The 18018-nt window shown below is 38.0% G+C and overlaps 1 protein-coding gene across 1 annotated transcript; it reads left to right on the plus strand.

Annotated features, from left to right (window-relative positions):
• Window positions 1-8160: 8160 nt before the first annotated feature.
• KRT25 (keratin 25) lies at window positions 8161-15375 on the plus strand. Its single transcript, XM_025440562.3, has 8 exons — window positions 8161-8856; window positions 9360-9442; window positions 9869-10025; window positions 12529-12690; window positions 12774-12899; window positions 13290-13507; window positions 14110-14177; window positions 15002-15375. The coding sequence occupies exons 1-8, from the start codon at window positions 8428-8430 to the stop codon at window positions 15109-15111; spliced, it is 1353 nt and encodes a 450-aa protein (XP_025296347.1). The 5' UTR covers window positions 8161-8427; the 3' UTR covers window positions 15112-15375.
• Window positions 15376-18018: the final 2643 nt, after the last annotated feature.

The following is an 18018-nucleotide window of genomic DNA, read 5'->3' on the forward strand; positions in this document are numbered from 1 at the left end:
TAGCAATCAGAGAAATAGAAACTGAAACCACATGAGATACCATTATCTAACTCCCAGCTTGGCAAAACTTTTTAAATATTTGGCACAATTTATCCATTCTACTGTTGAATTGCTTCCAGTTTGGGACTAGTATGAATAATACTACCATAAACATTCTGTACATGGCACCTACTACATGTGCATGTGTTTCTCTAGAGCACAACCCACATAAATGCTATCTACAAGATTCACTTCAAACATACCAAATACAGGTAGATTGAAAGTAAAAGAATGGTAAAAGATATATCATGCAAACATTAATCCAAAAAAAATTATTTTTACTTTGTAAATACATGGGGTGATGGATATTCTTGACTTACTGTGGTGATCATTTTATAATATATACATATATGGAATCATTATGTTTTACACATGAAATTAATACAATGTTACATGTCAATTATACCTCCATTTTTTTAAAAAATTTAATTTACTTTTAATAAATCAGGAGTGGCTGTATTAGTATCAGACAAAGCAATCCTAAATATATAAAACAAAAACTCTCCCAAACACATGAAGCAAAATCTAATAGAGTGGAAAGAAGTAATAGACAAATCCATTAGAATGCATATTGCATTATTGCATTTATGTAATATTTGTGAAATAAAATAATTACAGAGATGGAGAACAGATTCATAGTTGCCAGAGGTTAGAGATTGGGAGGGAGGAGCAGGTGTGGTTGTAAAGGGGTTAGCATAAGAGTCTTATGAAAATGGCACGGTTAAGTATCTTGATTATGGTAGTGGCTGCATGAGGCCACACATGTGTAAAATTGCATAGAGCTACAACATATCCACTTGCACACGCACACACACACACAAATAAATGTTTATATAACTGGCAAAATCTGAATAAACACTATGAATTGTACTAATGTCAATTTCCTGAATTTAATACTGTACTACAGTTATCTAAGATGTTAACATTGGGGAGCCTGGGGATCCCTAGGTAGCTCAGCAGTTTAGCGCCTGCCTTCAGGCCAGGGCGTGATCCTGGAGTCCTGGGATCGAGTCCCACATCAGGCTCCCTGCATGGAGCCTGCTTCTCCCTCTGCCTGTGTCTCTGCCTCCCTCTCCCTCTCTCTCTCTCTCTCTCTCTCTCTCTGTCTCTGATGAATAAATAAATAAAAATCTTTTAAAAAAATATTGGGGAGCCTGGGTGAAAGGTGTACAGAACCTCCCTGAATATTTCTTCATAGACTTTTGGACTTTACTGTAAGTCTATAAATATTTCAAAACATTTTTTAATTATAGAAGAAAAATCTTTATAACTCTGGTTTAGGCATAAATTCATTAGACATGACATCCAAAGCATGATTTCAAAGAAAAATATTCATTTGGACACCATCAAAATTAAAAAGGTGTGCTCTTTGAGAGACATTATTTAAGAAAATGAAAAGACAAGACATGGATTAGAGAAAATGCCTGAAAGTTATCTATTTGATAAAGTACTGCAACTAGAATATATAAAGAATATTCACAACTCAATAGTAAGAAAGCAGGGATGCCTGGTGGCTCAGCAGTTGAGCAACTGTCTTCAGCTCAGGGTGTGATCCTGGGGTCCCGGATTGAGTCCTACATCGGGCTCCCTGCATAGAGCCTGCTTCTCCCTCTGCCTAGGTCTCTGCATCTCTCCTTCTGTGTCTCTCACATGAATAAATAAATATAATCTTTAAAAATAGTAAGAAAACAAATCTGATACATAAACAGGCAAAAGAACTGAACAGCTGTCTCACCAAGGGAGAGATATGAATGGCAAATAAGCATATGAAAAGATGTTCACCATTATGAGTTATTAAGGAAATGAAAATTTAAACCACAGCAAGATACCACCATGCATCTATTAGAATACACAAAAAAAATATATTTTTAAAGCTGGCAATACTAAGTGCTGGTAAGGATAAGGAGCAGCTAGGACTCTCATTCATTGTTGATGAAAATACAAAATGGTACAACCACTTTGGAAAACATTTTGCCCCAGTTTCCTATAATATTAAACATACCCAGGGATCCCTGGGTGGCTCAGTGGTTGAGCATCTGCCTTTGGCCCAGGGTGTGATCCTGGAGATGGGATCGAGTCCCACATGGGGCTCCCTGCATGGAGCCTGCTTCTCCCTCTGCCTGTGTCTCTGCCTCTCTCTTTCTCTCTCTGTGTGTCTCTCATGAAAAAATAAATAAATAAATAAATAAATAAATAAATAAATATTAAACATACATCTGTATATATGACCCAGCAATCCCACTCCCTCATATTAAATAAAATCAAACTTACATTCACATTTTAAAAAGCCTCTATGTGAATATTTATAGCGGCTTTATTCATATTCATCATAAACTGGAAACAACTCATGTCCTTCACCTAGTAAATGGATAAGCAAACTATGGTATATCAAAAATAAAAAGGGAAAACTGTCCAATAAAAATTAACAAACTTTTAATACACTCAGCAGCATGAATGCATTCAACTGTATTAGTGCTAAGTAAAGAAGTCAGACACAAAGGATAAATGGGCAAGAAAAGCAATCAATGTTGCCTAGAGCTGGGGCTATGGGCAGAGGTTGACTACAAAGGGATACAGAAGAATTTAGGGAGGGGGTAAGGGAACTGTTCTATATCTTGACTGTGGTAGTGGCTACATGACCATGCATTTGTCAAAACTTATAGAACTGTATGCTAAAAAGGATGAATTAATAAATTTGACCAAAAAGAACTGGCAAAAACATTTTAAGGAATCTATCCTAAAGAAAAATGTAAGTTCAGCCTTATCAATAATAGCAATAAGCTGAAAACAATCTGAAGGTCCTTTAATAAGCTAGTGGTTAAACAAATTACTTAATATTAGATTTTGCTCTGAGTAATAGTAACAGAATAACAGGACTTTACACTGTTAGAAGTTTATTTCTTTCACACATAAAACTCCAGAGATAGAGCATTCAGGGCTAGGATGACATCTTTGCACCAGAACATCATCAGAAACCCAAGATGTTTGCAGTTTCCCACTCTACCAGAGCCAGGATGTGGCCCTGGTGCATGGTCCAAGATGAAGCTTCAACCATCCAATTCAGCCATCACACCCATGCTGGCAGGATAAAGGAAGGTGAGAAGATGGGACAAAGACTTGTGTCAACTTCTTAAAGTCTCTAGAACATGCCACATATTCTCCCACTTCCATCACATTGGTTAGCTTAAGGACATAGCCACAGCTAGCTGCAAAGAATGCTGGAGAAAGTAGTCTTTATTGTGGGCAGCCATTGCCCAGTTAAAAACTGGGGGTCAACCAACAGCTTCTGCAACATTAGGCACCTATTTGTGCTCTGTGGCGTATTATGTAAGGTAAACAAAGTTACAGAACAGTGCATATAACACAGATGATTCACGTATGGCATTTGTGTATTTACCTGCTATATATGTGTGCAAATGCATAGAAAACCATTTGGAAGGGTGAAAACATCTGGAAGAGTCAAGTAGTCACCTGGAAGAGGAGGGAGGACAAAAGTGAGGAAGGACTTTAATGTTTTACTTTATACTCTTAGATGTATGTTTTCATGCAGAACAGAATTGTGGTTACCAGGGACTGGAAGGTAGGAATATGGGATAGGATGGCAAGAGGGTACAAACTTTTAGTTATAAGATGAATAAGTTCTGAGGATCTAACATGTAGCGTGGTGACTAAAGTTAATTATACTGTATTGCATTCTTGAAATTTGCTGAGAGTAGATCTTACCAGTTCTCTCTCTCTCTCTCTCTTTCTCTCTCTCTCTCACACACACAAAGGTAGCTGTGTGAAGTGGTGAATGTGATAATAACTTGATTATGAGAATCATTTTACAGTGTATACACATATCAAATCATCACATTGTACAGTTTAAATACATTACAATTTTCTTTGTTCAGTATGCTTCAATAAATCTGGAAAAAAACAAAAACTGGGGTGAAAAGAATAAAATGTAGCAAAAGTGACCAGAATCACTATGCAAATATCAATTGTATTTCTTATGTAGTAAAGTTTATCTAGAAAATGTGATTTCTAAAAGATATCTTTAACAACAATATCAGATAAATAACTGGAAATTATGCTAGAAAATGATATGAAAGCACATATGGAAACATAACTTTCTACTGAAGAACATTAAGGAAGATCTCAATAAATGGAAATAATACTCAATCTTTTGGCTAGACATACGCAACATCATAGGGATGTCAATTTTCCTCAAATATCTTTCTAGATTTAAGGCAAATCTTAGGATCTTATTGTATATAAAAAGCTGATTTTATTTTTCTCCATGACATTTGTTGAGAAGAGAGAGAAAAGGGGGCAGAAGATTTATTTGAAGCAATAATAGTTGAAAACTTCCTGAATCTTTCTGAAAGAGAAATCCAGATCCAGGAAATACAGAAAACCCCCAAGAAAACCAATCCAAAAAGGTCTGCACCAAGACACAAAGTAAATAAGATAGCCAAAGCAATGATAAAGAGAGAATTTTAAAATCAGCAAGAGAAAGGAAAGCATTCCATACAAAAGAAACCCCATAAGGCTATCAGTGGATTTTTCAGCAGAAACTTTGCAGGCCAGAAAAGAGTGGCATGATATATTCAAAGTGCTAAAAGGAAAAAATCTGCAGCTAAGAATACTCTATCCAGCAAGATTTTCATTCAGAGTAGAAGGAGAGATTGAGTTTCCTAGAAAAACAAAAGTTAAAGGAATTCATGACGAGGAGCAAAATCAGCCAAATCCCCATCACACACAATGTCATTGGCCTGTTGGTCCCAAATCCACAGTTCAGCCCTCTTTTGCCAGAATTATCATGCACTGCCAGACACCTACTCACTGCCAAGTCAACACATCTTCACCTCAGATCAACAAGGATTCAAACTGACACTCTTCCCCTCAAATCCCAGCCCCTGTGCTCAAGTTTGTGCACAAAAGTGGGCATAATTATAATAGCAGAATGAAGCAACCCAAATAGTGACACAATTCTGTGGAATATATAATGGATAAAAGGAGTGTGCTAGGCTGAGAACATCTCCAACAAGCACATCAAAGAACAAAACATACAGTGTGATTCTGGTTACTAAAAGAAACAAACCCAGGAAAAAGTAAAACAAGACAAAATCAGAGAGGAAGACAAACCATAAGAGACTCTTAATCATAGGAAACAAACTGAGGGTTCCTGGTGGGGAGGGGGGGTTGGGGAATGGGATAACTGAGTGATGGGCATTAGGGAGGGCACCTGATGTAATGAGTACTGGGTGTTATATAAGGCTGATGAATCCTGAAACTCTACCTCTGAAACTAATAACACACTGTATGTTAATTAACTGAATTAAATTTTTAAAAAAACAATGCCCTCAAAAAAAAAAAGCTGATTTTAAAATTTATATAAAAGAGGAATGGAGAAAGAATATTTGACTTAACATTGACTTGATGGTGTGGAGTTGGTGTTCTTGCCTTACCAAATATCATGTTATATTTTGGAGCAATTGTGACTAAAATGTCATGGTTCTGACACAAATAGAAAAATAGTACCAACTGAACCCTCACCTATATGAAGATTTTATTGAGGAGGCATTGGACACTTTCTTTATGACAACATGGCATTGCAGGGAAAGGATGGTACCATTTGGTAAATATGCTGAAGTAATCATTATCCATATTTTTTTAAAAAAAGAAACTTGATTCTATATCAAACAATAAAAACAAGAAAAAAAAGAATAAAAACAAGAATACTTAAAAATGATTCCAAACTACCAAAGCCTTACATGGGAAATGCAAAATGAGTAAATGTTTAGAAAACAATATAGGAAAATATTTGTATGACCTTGGAGAATTAGTCATTTCTTAGATAAAAGAATCATGAATTTAACTTAAATTTTTAAAAATGTAAAAAATAAAATGTGCTAAAATAGAATTATTTCAGACCCCCCCCCAAAAAAAAAGAATCACAATCCAAAAATAAAAAAGAGTGATAAATTCAACCTATTTAACAATGAAATTATAACGGGTTAATATCCAGAATATATAACAAACTCCTACAACTCAACAACAACAAAAAACAAACAACATGAATTTAAAAATGGGCATAGGATCTGAATGGACATTTCCCTAGGTAAGATACTCCAGTGGCCAACAAGTACATGAAAAGATGCTCAACGTCATGAATCATTAAGGAAATGCAAATCGAAACTATCATTAGATACCACCTGATATACATTAGGATGGCCACTATCAAGAAAAGAAATAAAGAGAAAAGAACAAAGGTTGGTGATGATGTGGAGAAATTGGAACCCTTGTGTACTAGTGATAGCAATGTAAAATAGTGAGTTAATATGGAAAGCAGTATGGCAATTCCTCAAAAAATTAAAAATAGAATCACCATATGATCTAGTAATTCCACCATGGGGTATATTCCCATGAGAAATGAAAGCAGGGATTCAGACAGATATTTGTTTTTTTAAAAAATAAATTTATTTTTTATTGGTGTTCAATTTGCCAACATACAGAATAACACCCAGTGCTCATCCCGTCAAGTGCCCCCCTCAGTGCCCGTCACCCATTCACCCCCACCCCCCTCCCTCCTCCCCTTCCACCACCCCTAGTTCGTTTCCCAGAGTTAGGAGTTTTTATGTTCTGTCTCCCTTTCTGATATTTCCTACCCATTTCTTCTCCCTTCCCTTCTATTCCCTTTCACTATTTTTTATATTCCCCAAATGAATGAGACCATATAATGTTTGTCCTTCTCTGATTGACTTACTTCACTCAGCAGAATACCCTCCAGGTCCATCCACGTTGAAGCAAATGGTGGGTATTTGTCATTTCTAATGGCTGAGTAATATTCCATTGTATACATAAACCGCATCTTCTTTATCCATTCATCTTTCAATGGACACCGAGGCTCCTTCCACAGTTTGAAGACAGATATTTGTACATCCATGTTTGTAGTAGCATTATTCACAACACCCAATAGGTGAACTCAACCCTAATGTCTATCAACTAATGAGTGGAAAAAAAAAAAAAAAACTAATGAGTGGATAAACCAAATATGGTATATACAGGTAATGGAAAATTATTTAGTCTGATAAAGAAAAGAAATTCCGACACATGCTACAATATGGTTGAAACTTGAAGACATTTTGCTAAAGGAAATAAGCCATGGGCAGCCCAGTGGCTTAGTGGTTTAGCACTGCTAAACCAGGGCACAACCCTGGAGACCTGGGATCGAGTCCCACATCGGGCTCCCTGCGAGGAGCGTGCTTCTCCCTCTGCCTGTGTCTCTGCCTCTCTTTCTCTCTGTGTCTCTGAATAAATAAATAAAATCTTAAAAAAAAAAAAAGGAAATAAGCCAGTCATCAAAAGATAAATAATGTATGATTCCACTTATCCCAAGTGCCCAGAACAGTGACTGGCGCATAACAGGTTTTAAATAAGTATTTGTTAAATGAAGGAACGAATGACTCTGTAACAGCCTCACACCCATAATAAGCATTCAGAGAAATTCTGTCCACAAGTCAAATTCCAGATGTCTCAAAAATTTCCAAAATATTCAGGGTTTTCAATAAATATATGGGAATCCACACCCAGTAAATAGTCTACTGATAACTTTGACCTAAACTAAACCACAATAAAATAAAAAGAGGAAATATTTCCTGCCAGGTTTGCCTCAGGTTTTGCAGGGTCAGGAAATATGTTAATGTCCTTCCGAAGTCCCACAACACATAACAGCAATTAGGGGTGTGTTCCTAATTGCAAAATGGATAAGAGAAGACAACTATCCCCAAACCTAAGTAAGTGTCAACAGAAGATGATGCATGTCAGCCAAAATGGAAGTTAACTTCCCATTAGAAACAGTGCCAAGAAGGAGGGGAAAACCAGTGATTGGAAGGACCATTTAGGGGAATAACAGTTACAAGTCTGTTCTCTACTTATGTGGAAAGAACTGTGGAAAAAAAAAAAAAGTAGAAAAGTCTCAGAAACGTCAATATCTATTAGCATAATAGCCCCAAACCATGAAGCCAGATTTTTACTGTGTGCTGGACTGATGAGTCTTATCTTCTAAGGACATAAGTGAAGAATGACTCACTCGCAATTTAAAAATGTATCAAGGAAACACATTGCTCCACCCAGACCCATTTCTCAGATAACCACCAACCTGAGGGCAACTGCCCTCCTACAGAAAGGAGCCCAGCTAAGTTAGTTACTAATTAGGAAAAATCATCCAATTACACTGACTTGCTGAGGCTGGCAAGCCATGTTTTACTTTATGTAGGCAGAATTTCATCTAGAACACACTTGAGAATTATCTATAAAAAGGCAAACAAAGCAGTGGAGACGAGGAGGCACTCCATTCTGGCTCTCTCCAAGACAGCTGTGCAACGCGTTTGCCCTGATACCATGTCTCTTCGACTTTCCAGTGGATCCAGGAGGTCCTGCCCCCGTCCTACTGCAGGATCCCTCAGGCTTTCTGGCGTGACAGCCGGCTTTGGAGCTGGCAATACTTGCAGCATGTCTGGAATTGGAAGTAGTTTCTCTTGTACCTTCGGGGGCAGCTCATCAGGAGGAAATGTAGGGGGAAGCAATCTCTGTGCTGGCTTTACACTGAATGAGGGGGGTCTCCTTTCGGGCAACGAGAAGGTGACCATGCAGAACCTCAATGACCGGCTGGCCTCCTACCTGGAGAATGTGCGTGCTCTGGAGGAGGCCAATGCTGACCTGGAGCAGAAGATCAAGGGCTGGTATGAGAAATTTGGGCCTGGTTCTTGCCGTGGTCTTGACCACGACTATAGTAGATATTTCCCGATAATTGATGATCTTAAAAATCAGGTAAGAAATTACACCTCATGATTATTTTTACATACTTTTATTTCTAAACATTCTTTTCATTTCTTCACTGAATACTAAAAACATTTCTCATCATTATATGTGATATCTTTTTTTAAAAGATTTTTATTTATTTGAGAGAGTGAGTGATAGAGCTTGAGCAGAGTGAGGGGAAGAGGGAGAAGGAAAAGCAGACTCTGCTGAGCAGGGAGTCTGACCCGGGGCTTGATTCCAGGTCCCAGGGATCTCGACCTGAGGAGAAGGCAGATATTTAACCAACTGAACCATCCAGGCACTCCTACCTTGTGTAATTTCTTAAAGGGAATTTCAATTTAGCATTGGAAATAAGCATTCAGTAGATTCAGCTGGTGAACCTCATGATAAAAATGTCACTATCTTAGTAACTATATTATTTTTTTATTATTCCCATTCCCTAATCTTAAAAAGAACTTTTGTTTTATGGTTGTGATAAATTGCCCTTTAAAAGTCAAATTCCCCATTTCCAGATCATTGCTTCCACCACCAGCAATGCTAATGCTGTTCTGCAGATTGATAACGCCAGGCTGACAGCGGATGATTTCAGACTCAAGTAAGTAGGCTCAAAGAGTGAAAAAGATACCTGGGAATTAACACAAAGCATTAAATTTAATTAATTTTTTGAGCCTTCCATTAAATATTACCAACTTTTATTTCAACACTGGTAAAACACTTGGATTTAAAACAAGCAGAATGTGAAATAAAATAAACTGAATATTACTACTTTTTTTTAATATTTTGGCTATGAAATATAAATTATGAACTGCTATAAAAGCAATGTCCAATCCTCTAGTTCATTTTCTACCAAAGAAATCCCTCAAATTAAAGAAAATAGCCATTATTATGCAATATACTTTGAAAATGTCTCTTGTGGCCAAATCTGCCACTTCAAAACTCCAGGATTCTAGCACTTGATCATCAATTGGTGACTATTTCTCCCACTATATGACATGCTAGAAAATCATTAATATTCCTTAAGGTATGAAAATGAGCTGGCTCTTCACCAGAGTGTGGAGAGTGATGTCAATGGGCTACGCAGAGTTCTGGATGAAATCACCTTGTGCAGAACAGACCTGGAGATTCAGTATGAAACCCTCAGTGAGGAGATGACTTACCTGAAAAAGAACCATAAGGAGGTAAGAACTGCCTATGTGCATTTTGCTATCCCTCTGCAGACACCATCCATCTGGGAGAAGATAATGCGCTTGACTTTTAAATAAGAAATGGAAAAAATAAAATAAAATAAATAAGAAATGGGTAGTGATCAAACCATTGTCAGAGAGGCATGAGGCATGAGTTGTCTTGAAAAATGGCAGTGTTTGTACAGATTCACCCTAGTTCTCTCACCAAGTTTCCCATGGGAAAAGAAAAAAAAAGAATCCTGTTTTCCAGATTAATCAGCATTACAAGAGTAGTGTTTGGCTAGGTAATCATAGCTAAATTAAAATTGGACAGGTAAGAGATTACATCTAATTACATAAAATAAATATACTGAAAGGATATCCTAAGAAAACTAGATCGAAACTTCTATATATTAGTGGCAGACTTTAAACACTTAAACATTTACTTTGTATACACATTAAATATATACATTTAATATTAAGGTATATTCTTAATAAGTGTGTCTATAAAAATAGTGAGACTGAAAATAAATTGTATCAAAATCCTTTCTTCCAAATAAAGAGTATACTTCAAAGCAGTCACTGTTGGAAACTAGATAAAAAATCATATAGCCACTTCTTTGGGATCGCTTTTAGAACCACTGTCTTCCAGGGGGATGGGGATCTCTATTCTTTGAAAATAATTTACTATTTTTAAACAGCCAAAAGGCTTCTATAATCAAGCCAAATACTTAGAGCAGGAGGTTAGGCTAAAAATGCTACTTGATTAGCCATGAGCCTGTCTTGTAAAAATAACTGAGTTAAGAACAATATATGGGTTCAAGCATGGGTATAGCCCATTGTTGTCACTCAACAAATTTTTGACAAATTGAATGCCATCGATTTTTTTTAATGCCTCAGTTACAGACAAACCCAAATGCTTCTCTTTTGTCTTTTTCTGCTTGAACTAGGGGAATGTTCACTAAATCCTTGGAAGTAAAAACCACATCTGGTACTAGAGAAGATTTGGGACCACCAGGGAGGAAAGAATGCTAGAATCACCTAAGGGACTTGGGGCAAGAGGGAAAGGAAATCTCATTATTAATCATCATAAGGACCAATCCAAATCCAGGACATGGGTGGGGAGGAGAATTTCTGCAGTAGAGACATAAGTTGAACCAAATGATTTCAGTATACTCAGTCTTAGTGGCGATGTCTGCCAACCTCAACCTTGTACCTCCCAAGAGCACACACTGCAGATGTAATAACAGGTGGACTTTGACTGCAAAACTGATATTCCAACTCCTACTATGATGACAATGATCATAATAATTAACATTTATTTAGCATGTATACACCAGGTATACTGTTGGTCATTTTACTAATCGTTCTTTCACACTTTTCAACAACTAGACAAGGATTTTTATCCTCTACTTTCAGATAAGAATATGAGATTTAAAGATGTTAAGCAACTTTCTCAAGTTCACCCAGCCACTTCAAGGTAGAACCATTATAACACTGTAATATCCCTGTGTAAGCTTAATAAGTTCTTAAGCAGTTAGGATTCTTTAGAGGAGGATGTGTGCTTCCTTTATTAATTATAAATGAATATATTTATAAGTCTAAACAAATAAATAAACATAAATATTTATAATTATTCCAATTGTTCAGAATTACTCAGACTCAGCCCCTCCACCCTGTCCATGCTGTGTTCAACATCTTGCTGAGTCAAGAACACATCAAAGCTGCTCACTAAGTGGAATGAAGATCAGTCCACCAAGGTGGAGACGTTTCACCTGTAAATGAGTAGAGCAAGAGATGATGGCTAATTCATTTTAAATACCTTTTTAAAGACTTTTTATTTATTCATTTGAGAGAGAGACAGCACAAGCATGGGGAAAAGCAAAAGGAGAGGGAAAAACAGACTCCCTGCTCAATTGTTAGCCAGATGTGGGGCTTGATGCCAGGACCTGGAGATCCTGAGCCGAAGGCAGACTTTAACCACCTGAGCCACCTAGGCAGCCCTCTAATTTTAAATATCTTAAGAATTTTCATTTGAAAAAGGAATTAAGACTTTCTGTGCAACAGAACTAAAACCCACGAATTGGAGTTATAAAAAGCAGGACTTGGGGCACGAGGGTGGCTCAGTGGTTGAGCATCTGCCTTTGGCTCAGGTTGTGATCCCCAGGTCCTGGGATCGAGTCCCACATCAGGCTCCCTACAAGGAGCCTGCTTCTCCCTCTGCCTATGTCTCCGCCTCTCTCTGTGTGTCTCTTATGAAAAAATAAATGAAATCTTAAAAATAAAATAAAAAGCAAGACTTTGGTTCACCATTTGGAAGAGCTCCGGAGCAATTTAAAAACTCTCTCCTTATGAAGCAGGCTCCTTCGTGAGATGGGAAACATAAAAAGTAGAGGAGGGTCACTGCCCAGCCCAGGAGGTGAAGCCAGATGAACTACAAAAACCCTTTCAAAGCTAACCCTCTAGGCTTTCTACAATATTCCCCGCATTTCTGAGCTGCACAGTTTTCTGCCTCTAGGAAATGCAGGTTCTGCAGTGCGCGGCGGGAGGGAACGTGAACGTGGAGATGAACGCGGCGCCCGGGGTGGACCTCACCGTCCTGCTGAACAACATGCGGGCCGAGTACGAAGCCCTGGCTGAGCAGAACCGCAGGGACGCCGAGGCCTGGTTCAACGAGAAGGTGAGTCTTGCCCCAAAAAAGATCCCTTTGGATTTGTGAGGGTCACAAAACTAAGATTTGTTCCCTCCCTTCTACTGTTTCAGAGCGCTTCGCTGCAACAGCAGATCTCTGAGGACGTCGGGGCCACGACCTCAGCCAGGAATGAATTGACGGAAATGAAGCGCAACCTCCAAACACTGGAAATTGAACTTCAATCTCTCTTAGCCACGGTATGAAAAGGACAAATTCTCACCATCTCCTGGGGTATCATTTTAAATATGTGCCATTCGGTTTTAAAGCCCTTAACCATGGTAAAAAATATATATATCTATATATCTCCATGTCTGTTTATGTAATTAACCTAGAACACAAGAATAGGATTTTACATAGAACAGCTAAAACAGCAACACTAACATCTCTAGCTCATTCTACCAAAAAGAGAGATGTGCTCCTTTTCGAGAATGTCAGAGTCTTATTAACTATGTAAAATCAAACACAATTGTAGACAAAATTAACAAGAGAAGAAAGTCATCTATCAGAGCAAATTTCTGCATACCCATCTCAGGGGGTATGCATCTCAGGGGGTATGCATCTCAGGTTTTTTTCTTGTTTCCTGACAGAAACACTCCCTGGAGTGCTCCCTGACTGAGACCGAAGGCAACTACTGCACACAGCTTGCCCAAATCCAGGCTCAGATCGGGGCCCTGGAGGAGCAGCTGCACCAGGTCAGAACCGAGACGGAGGGCCAGAAGCTGGAGTATGAGCAGCTGCTCGACATCAAGGTCCACCTGGAAAAGGAAATTGAGACCTACTGCCTCCTCATCGGTGGAGATGATGGGTAGGTAAAATAATTTACAGGGAAGATGTCCTGTAGTGAATCCACTTGATGCTTAGATCCCTGGAAAGTGACCATAAACTGACATGACTGCATTTATAATCATGAATGCTCAATGTTAAACCTAACACATGACCACCAAGATACAAATTATCAACATCTTACAAAACCAAAATGGGACAAGCCCTGTATGAAAGGTATGACAATTAAAAATATCACCTCTTGATACTAAAGCAGAATAGTTCCAGCTGTATAACCCACTGCAACTGTCCTCACCAAACAGCTAAAGAAAATGCAAGAGCAAAGTTAGAATAGAAAGGGTTCTGTCTAGGGGCTCCTGGATGATTCAATTTGTTGGGTGTCCAACCCTTGATTTCAGCTCAAGTCATGATCTCAGGGCCATGGGATCAAGCCCCACATGGGGCTTTGTGCTGAGCGTGGAGCCTGCTTGAGATTCTCTCCCTCCCTCTCACTCTGCTCCCCCCACCCCCTCACTCACTCACTCTTTCTAAAATAAAGACAATCTTAAAAAAAAAAGAAAGGAAGAAGAGGTTCTCTCTAAATCACTCTCTTTTGTGAGTTTCCAACAATATGTGTGTTCACAGGGCTTGCAAGTCTGGAGGTTACAAGTCTAAAGATTATGGATCTGGAAACGTGGGAAATCAAGTCAAAGGTAATTAAAATGAAATTCTGTTTTTATGCTGTGCTGTTTCATTTGTAATGTCCAGCTTGGTTGTTTTTATATTCCCAGGGCTTAGTAAGAGTAGATATGATAAAGGTTTATAGTACATATATCAGCATGTGCTGGGTGTCTAACTTTAGTGATATGTGTTAATTTAAACAAAGTAATATGTCACCATGCTTTTAACCAACCAAGAAAGCAAAATTCACCAAAAGTTCATCTATTTGTGCTTACTGCATAGTCCATCCTATTAAAAATCCTATTATTCTTTTAACTGATATAATTTCTTATTCAACCTTTTTTTTCTATTTTTTCATTGTGGTAAAATACACAGAACATAAACTTTACTGTCTTAGCCATTTTAAGGGGACAGTTCAGTGGCATTAAGTACATTTATATTGTGGTACAACCAGCAACACTATCCATCTCTATAACTCTTTTCATCTTGCCCTATAACTAGTAAACAATAGCTCCCCATTTCTTCCTCCTCCCAATCCCTGGCAACCACCATTCTTCTTTCTCTCTCTAAGTATTTGACTACTCTAGGTCCCTCATATAACTGAAATCATACAATATTTGTCTTTTTGTGCTTATTTCACTTAGCATAATGTCTTCAAGATTCATCCATGTCATAGTATGTGTCAGAATATTTTTCTTTTGAAGGCTGAATAATATTCCATTGTGCATATATACCATATTTTGTTTATCTATTCATCCTTTGGTAGACACTTGGGCTGCTTCCACATTTTAGCTATCCTGATCTTATTTATCCTTTTTCAACTCTCTAAAATCTCCTTTTAAATTTTAATTTTTAGATCTGGCCAAAGCCATAGTGGTTAAGAAAGTTCTGGAGGAGGTAGACCAACGAAGCAAAATACTTACTACTAGGCTCCACTCCCTGGAAGAGAAATCTCAAAACAATTAATTTAAGACACAAGAGGGAGCATTTGCCAGATACTCTCAAAGAAGAGAGAGCATTATGTCTGGAAAAATGAGCAAGCCTAAGAAAAATGCCTATCTTATTTTCTTTCTGTTACTGAAATATAAGCACCGTCTGGGCAATCAATAGTGGTATTTCCCCATTCGTCTGAAAGAATGTCACATACAAATATGATGACTCACTTGACTGCCCTACAGAAAATGTTGTCAATTCTTTGTATTCAATAAACCTTCTTCCTTTAGCAAGTTACCACCTATGGTTTGCCTTGTCTTTAAAACGCTTGTGTCTGTGGTACAGAGGTATGAACACCTAACAGCTTTGAATTTATATGAAATGTTTTACAAAAAGTTGACAGGCTTCCCCTCTAGATTTTCATGAGGCTTTCCCAATAATTCAAAATAAGATAAACTCAGAAGGAATAAAATACTTCCACTTAAATCCCCAATCTGCCTTAATCCCCAAGCCTCTTCTCTTTCATAATAGCTTTGATGTATACATTTCAGGTTCATCTGTAAAATAATAATACTACTTATCTCAAGTGGTTATTGTAAAGGTTAAACAAATAAATTATTGGATCATGCACTTATGGAGCAAGCATTCAATAAATGCTTACTCAGTTTTTAATATTCGATATTTATAATGATGAATTTTCAAATCTCATTTCCTTTTTTAATATGTATTTAAACAATATTCCAAGTACAAGAGGTTAAGCAAAAGTTCTGGTTTAGAATTCAAGTTCTATTCATTTGTATTACAAAGTATGCTTGATGCTTATAACTCTCTTGACCAATGGATTCATCTCCACTAAAGGGAAATAAATCAGATGAACTGAAAACATAATTTTCTCAGATCAAATATTGCCCCTAGATACTTTGTTGACTCTCAGTCTTCTACGGGTGGACTCTCTATATTGTGATCCATCCGTGAAAATTTGGTCTCAGGCTTCATCTGAAAATTAAGCAGAAAAGATACTAGGATCCTTGAAAGACAGTAGAATTATCCTTGAATTACTTTTATTATCTTCTTCTAATGAATCTTAACCAGAGGCCACTATAGTCAAAACACCTAACAATATCCTCCACCAGATTATGTGAAATAAAACATTATAGTCATAGAGAAAATTCCACTTAGAAAAAATATCTTGTAATTATCCAAATGCTGAAGGAATTTATACCGCCTTTCCCACCTATCATCAAATCCTACCCCATTAAAGGGATACTGCCAAATGTAAATTCTTAAAACTTACACATTTTTATACATTTGCCAACATTTATAGCCCTGTACATATAAAAAGGATGAATTTTAAAACTTCTGTAAATTACACCCAGTAGTGTCTGGAAGCTATTTCTCTATCTCACAAGAACCAATTCTGTACATCTTTTCCCAACCCCCCATTTGGTGATGTCACTTGATAGCTTGAAATCAGCCATGGAGAATGCATTTATATGAGAGAAATTGGCTAACACTATAAATCAGGACTCCCTCCTTCTCTGAGAGTTGGTTATTACTGATTGCACCTCAATAAAAATGACTTTTTTAAAAAAAACTCACAATGTTTAATTTTTTGTTGTTGGTTTTTAGAGAGAAAGAGTGCATGTGCAAGCTGGGGTGGGGCGGGCTTTGGTGGGGCAGAGGGAGAGGGAGAGATAGAATCTTAAGCAGACTCCATACCTAGCACAGAGCCCAACGTGGGACTCAATCTCACAACCTTGAGATCATGATCTGAGCTGAAATCATGAGTCATATGCTCAACCAACAGAACCCCCAGGTGCTCCAAACACAATGTTTAATGTTTAAGTATGTGACCTCTATGACCTGGCCCAGCTTATCCCTCTACTCATATCTTGTACTACGAACCTCACCCTCAGTTCTAAGCATACTGCCTTTTCTTTTATTCCTTAAATGCAAGTTCATCCTGCCTCAGAGCCTTTGGGTTAACTGTTCCCTCTGCCTGAAATGCACTTTCCCAGGATTTCCCTACAGCTGGTTCCTTTTTATCATTCTTATTAGAAGAGCTATTTCTGACCATTCCAGCAAAAGTCCCTAATATATCACGCTGTCTTATCTCCTTCAGAACACTCATCACCATACAAAAGTGTTCCAGTGGTGAGTTTTTGTAGAGTGACAACTTTTGCCTGAAAAAGGGGACTCACCCCCCTGAAAAAAGGGGGCATAATATGTCCACTGGAAGGACCAAGGCCCTCCACCCCTATGTCCTCCAGGGTGAGGGGCCTAGAATGTCTCACCAGACCAAGCTCCCATTCAAGATGAAGTACTAGTTGTCTGCATTGGACACAGAGAGTCAATTAGCTTCAGTGAAAAAAAAAATTATATTAAAGGGATAAGGAGATAGTTGAGGGTATAGATGCAAGATGGTTTGGTTTGCATATGAAAGCATTATCCTAGCCAAATACTTTGCTATCTAGGCTAGCCCTAGGCAGCAAGCTGTTTAAGATGCCAAAACATCATAAAATATAGAACATAAAAAGCATGATTAACACAGGGGCAGGATGGCTCTTTTACATGGGGTGGTCACTGGAGATGTCCCCCTCAAGTGGAACATTTGAGCCTCAGTCCAAAAGGATGAGAAGAAGCCAGTCATGAGAAGCTCTGTAGGCAGTTAGTGCAAAGACCTTATGAGGAAAAAGGTTGGCGTGTTCTAGAAACAGAAGCATGGCCAGAGCAGAGTGAGCAGAACAGAGTGAGCAGAGAGAGTGAGCAAAGAGGAAGGAGGTTAAAATGAGGCTGTGGAAGAAGCTGGACCTTTTTCAGAAATCAGTGGGAAACCATGGGAGGATCAGACCAGAGTGCCATGATTCTGGAAAATTAGTCTGGTTGCTGTGTGAAGAATGGAGTAAGTTACATGAGAAATGGTAGAGGTGTGGCCTGGCT

This window comes from Canis lupus, chromosome 9 (assembly GCF_003254725.2).
Source record: "Canis lupus dingo isolate Sandy chromosome 9, ASM325472v2, whole genome shotgun sequence".
NCBI lineage: Eukaryota > Metazoa > Chordata > Mammalia > Carnivora > Canidae > Canis > Canis lupus.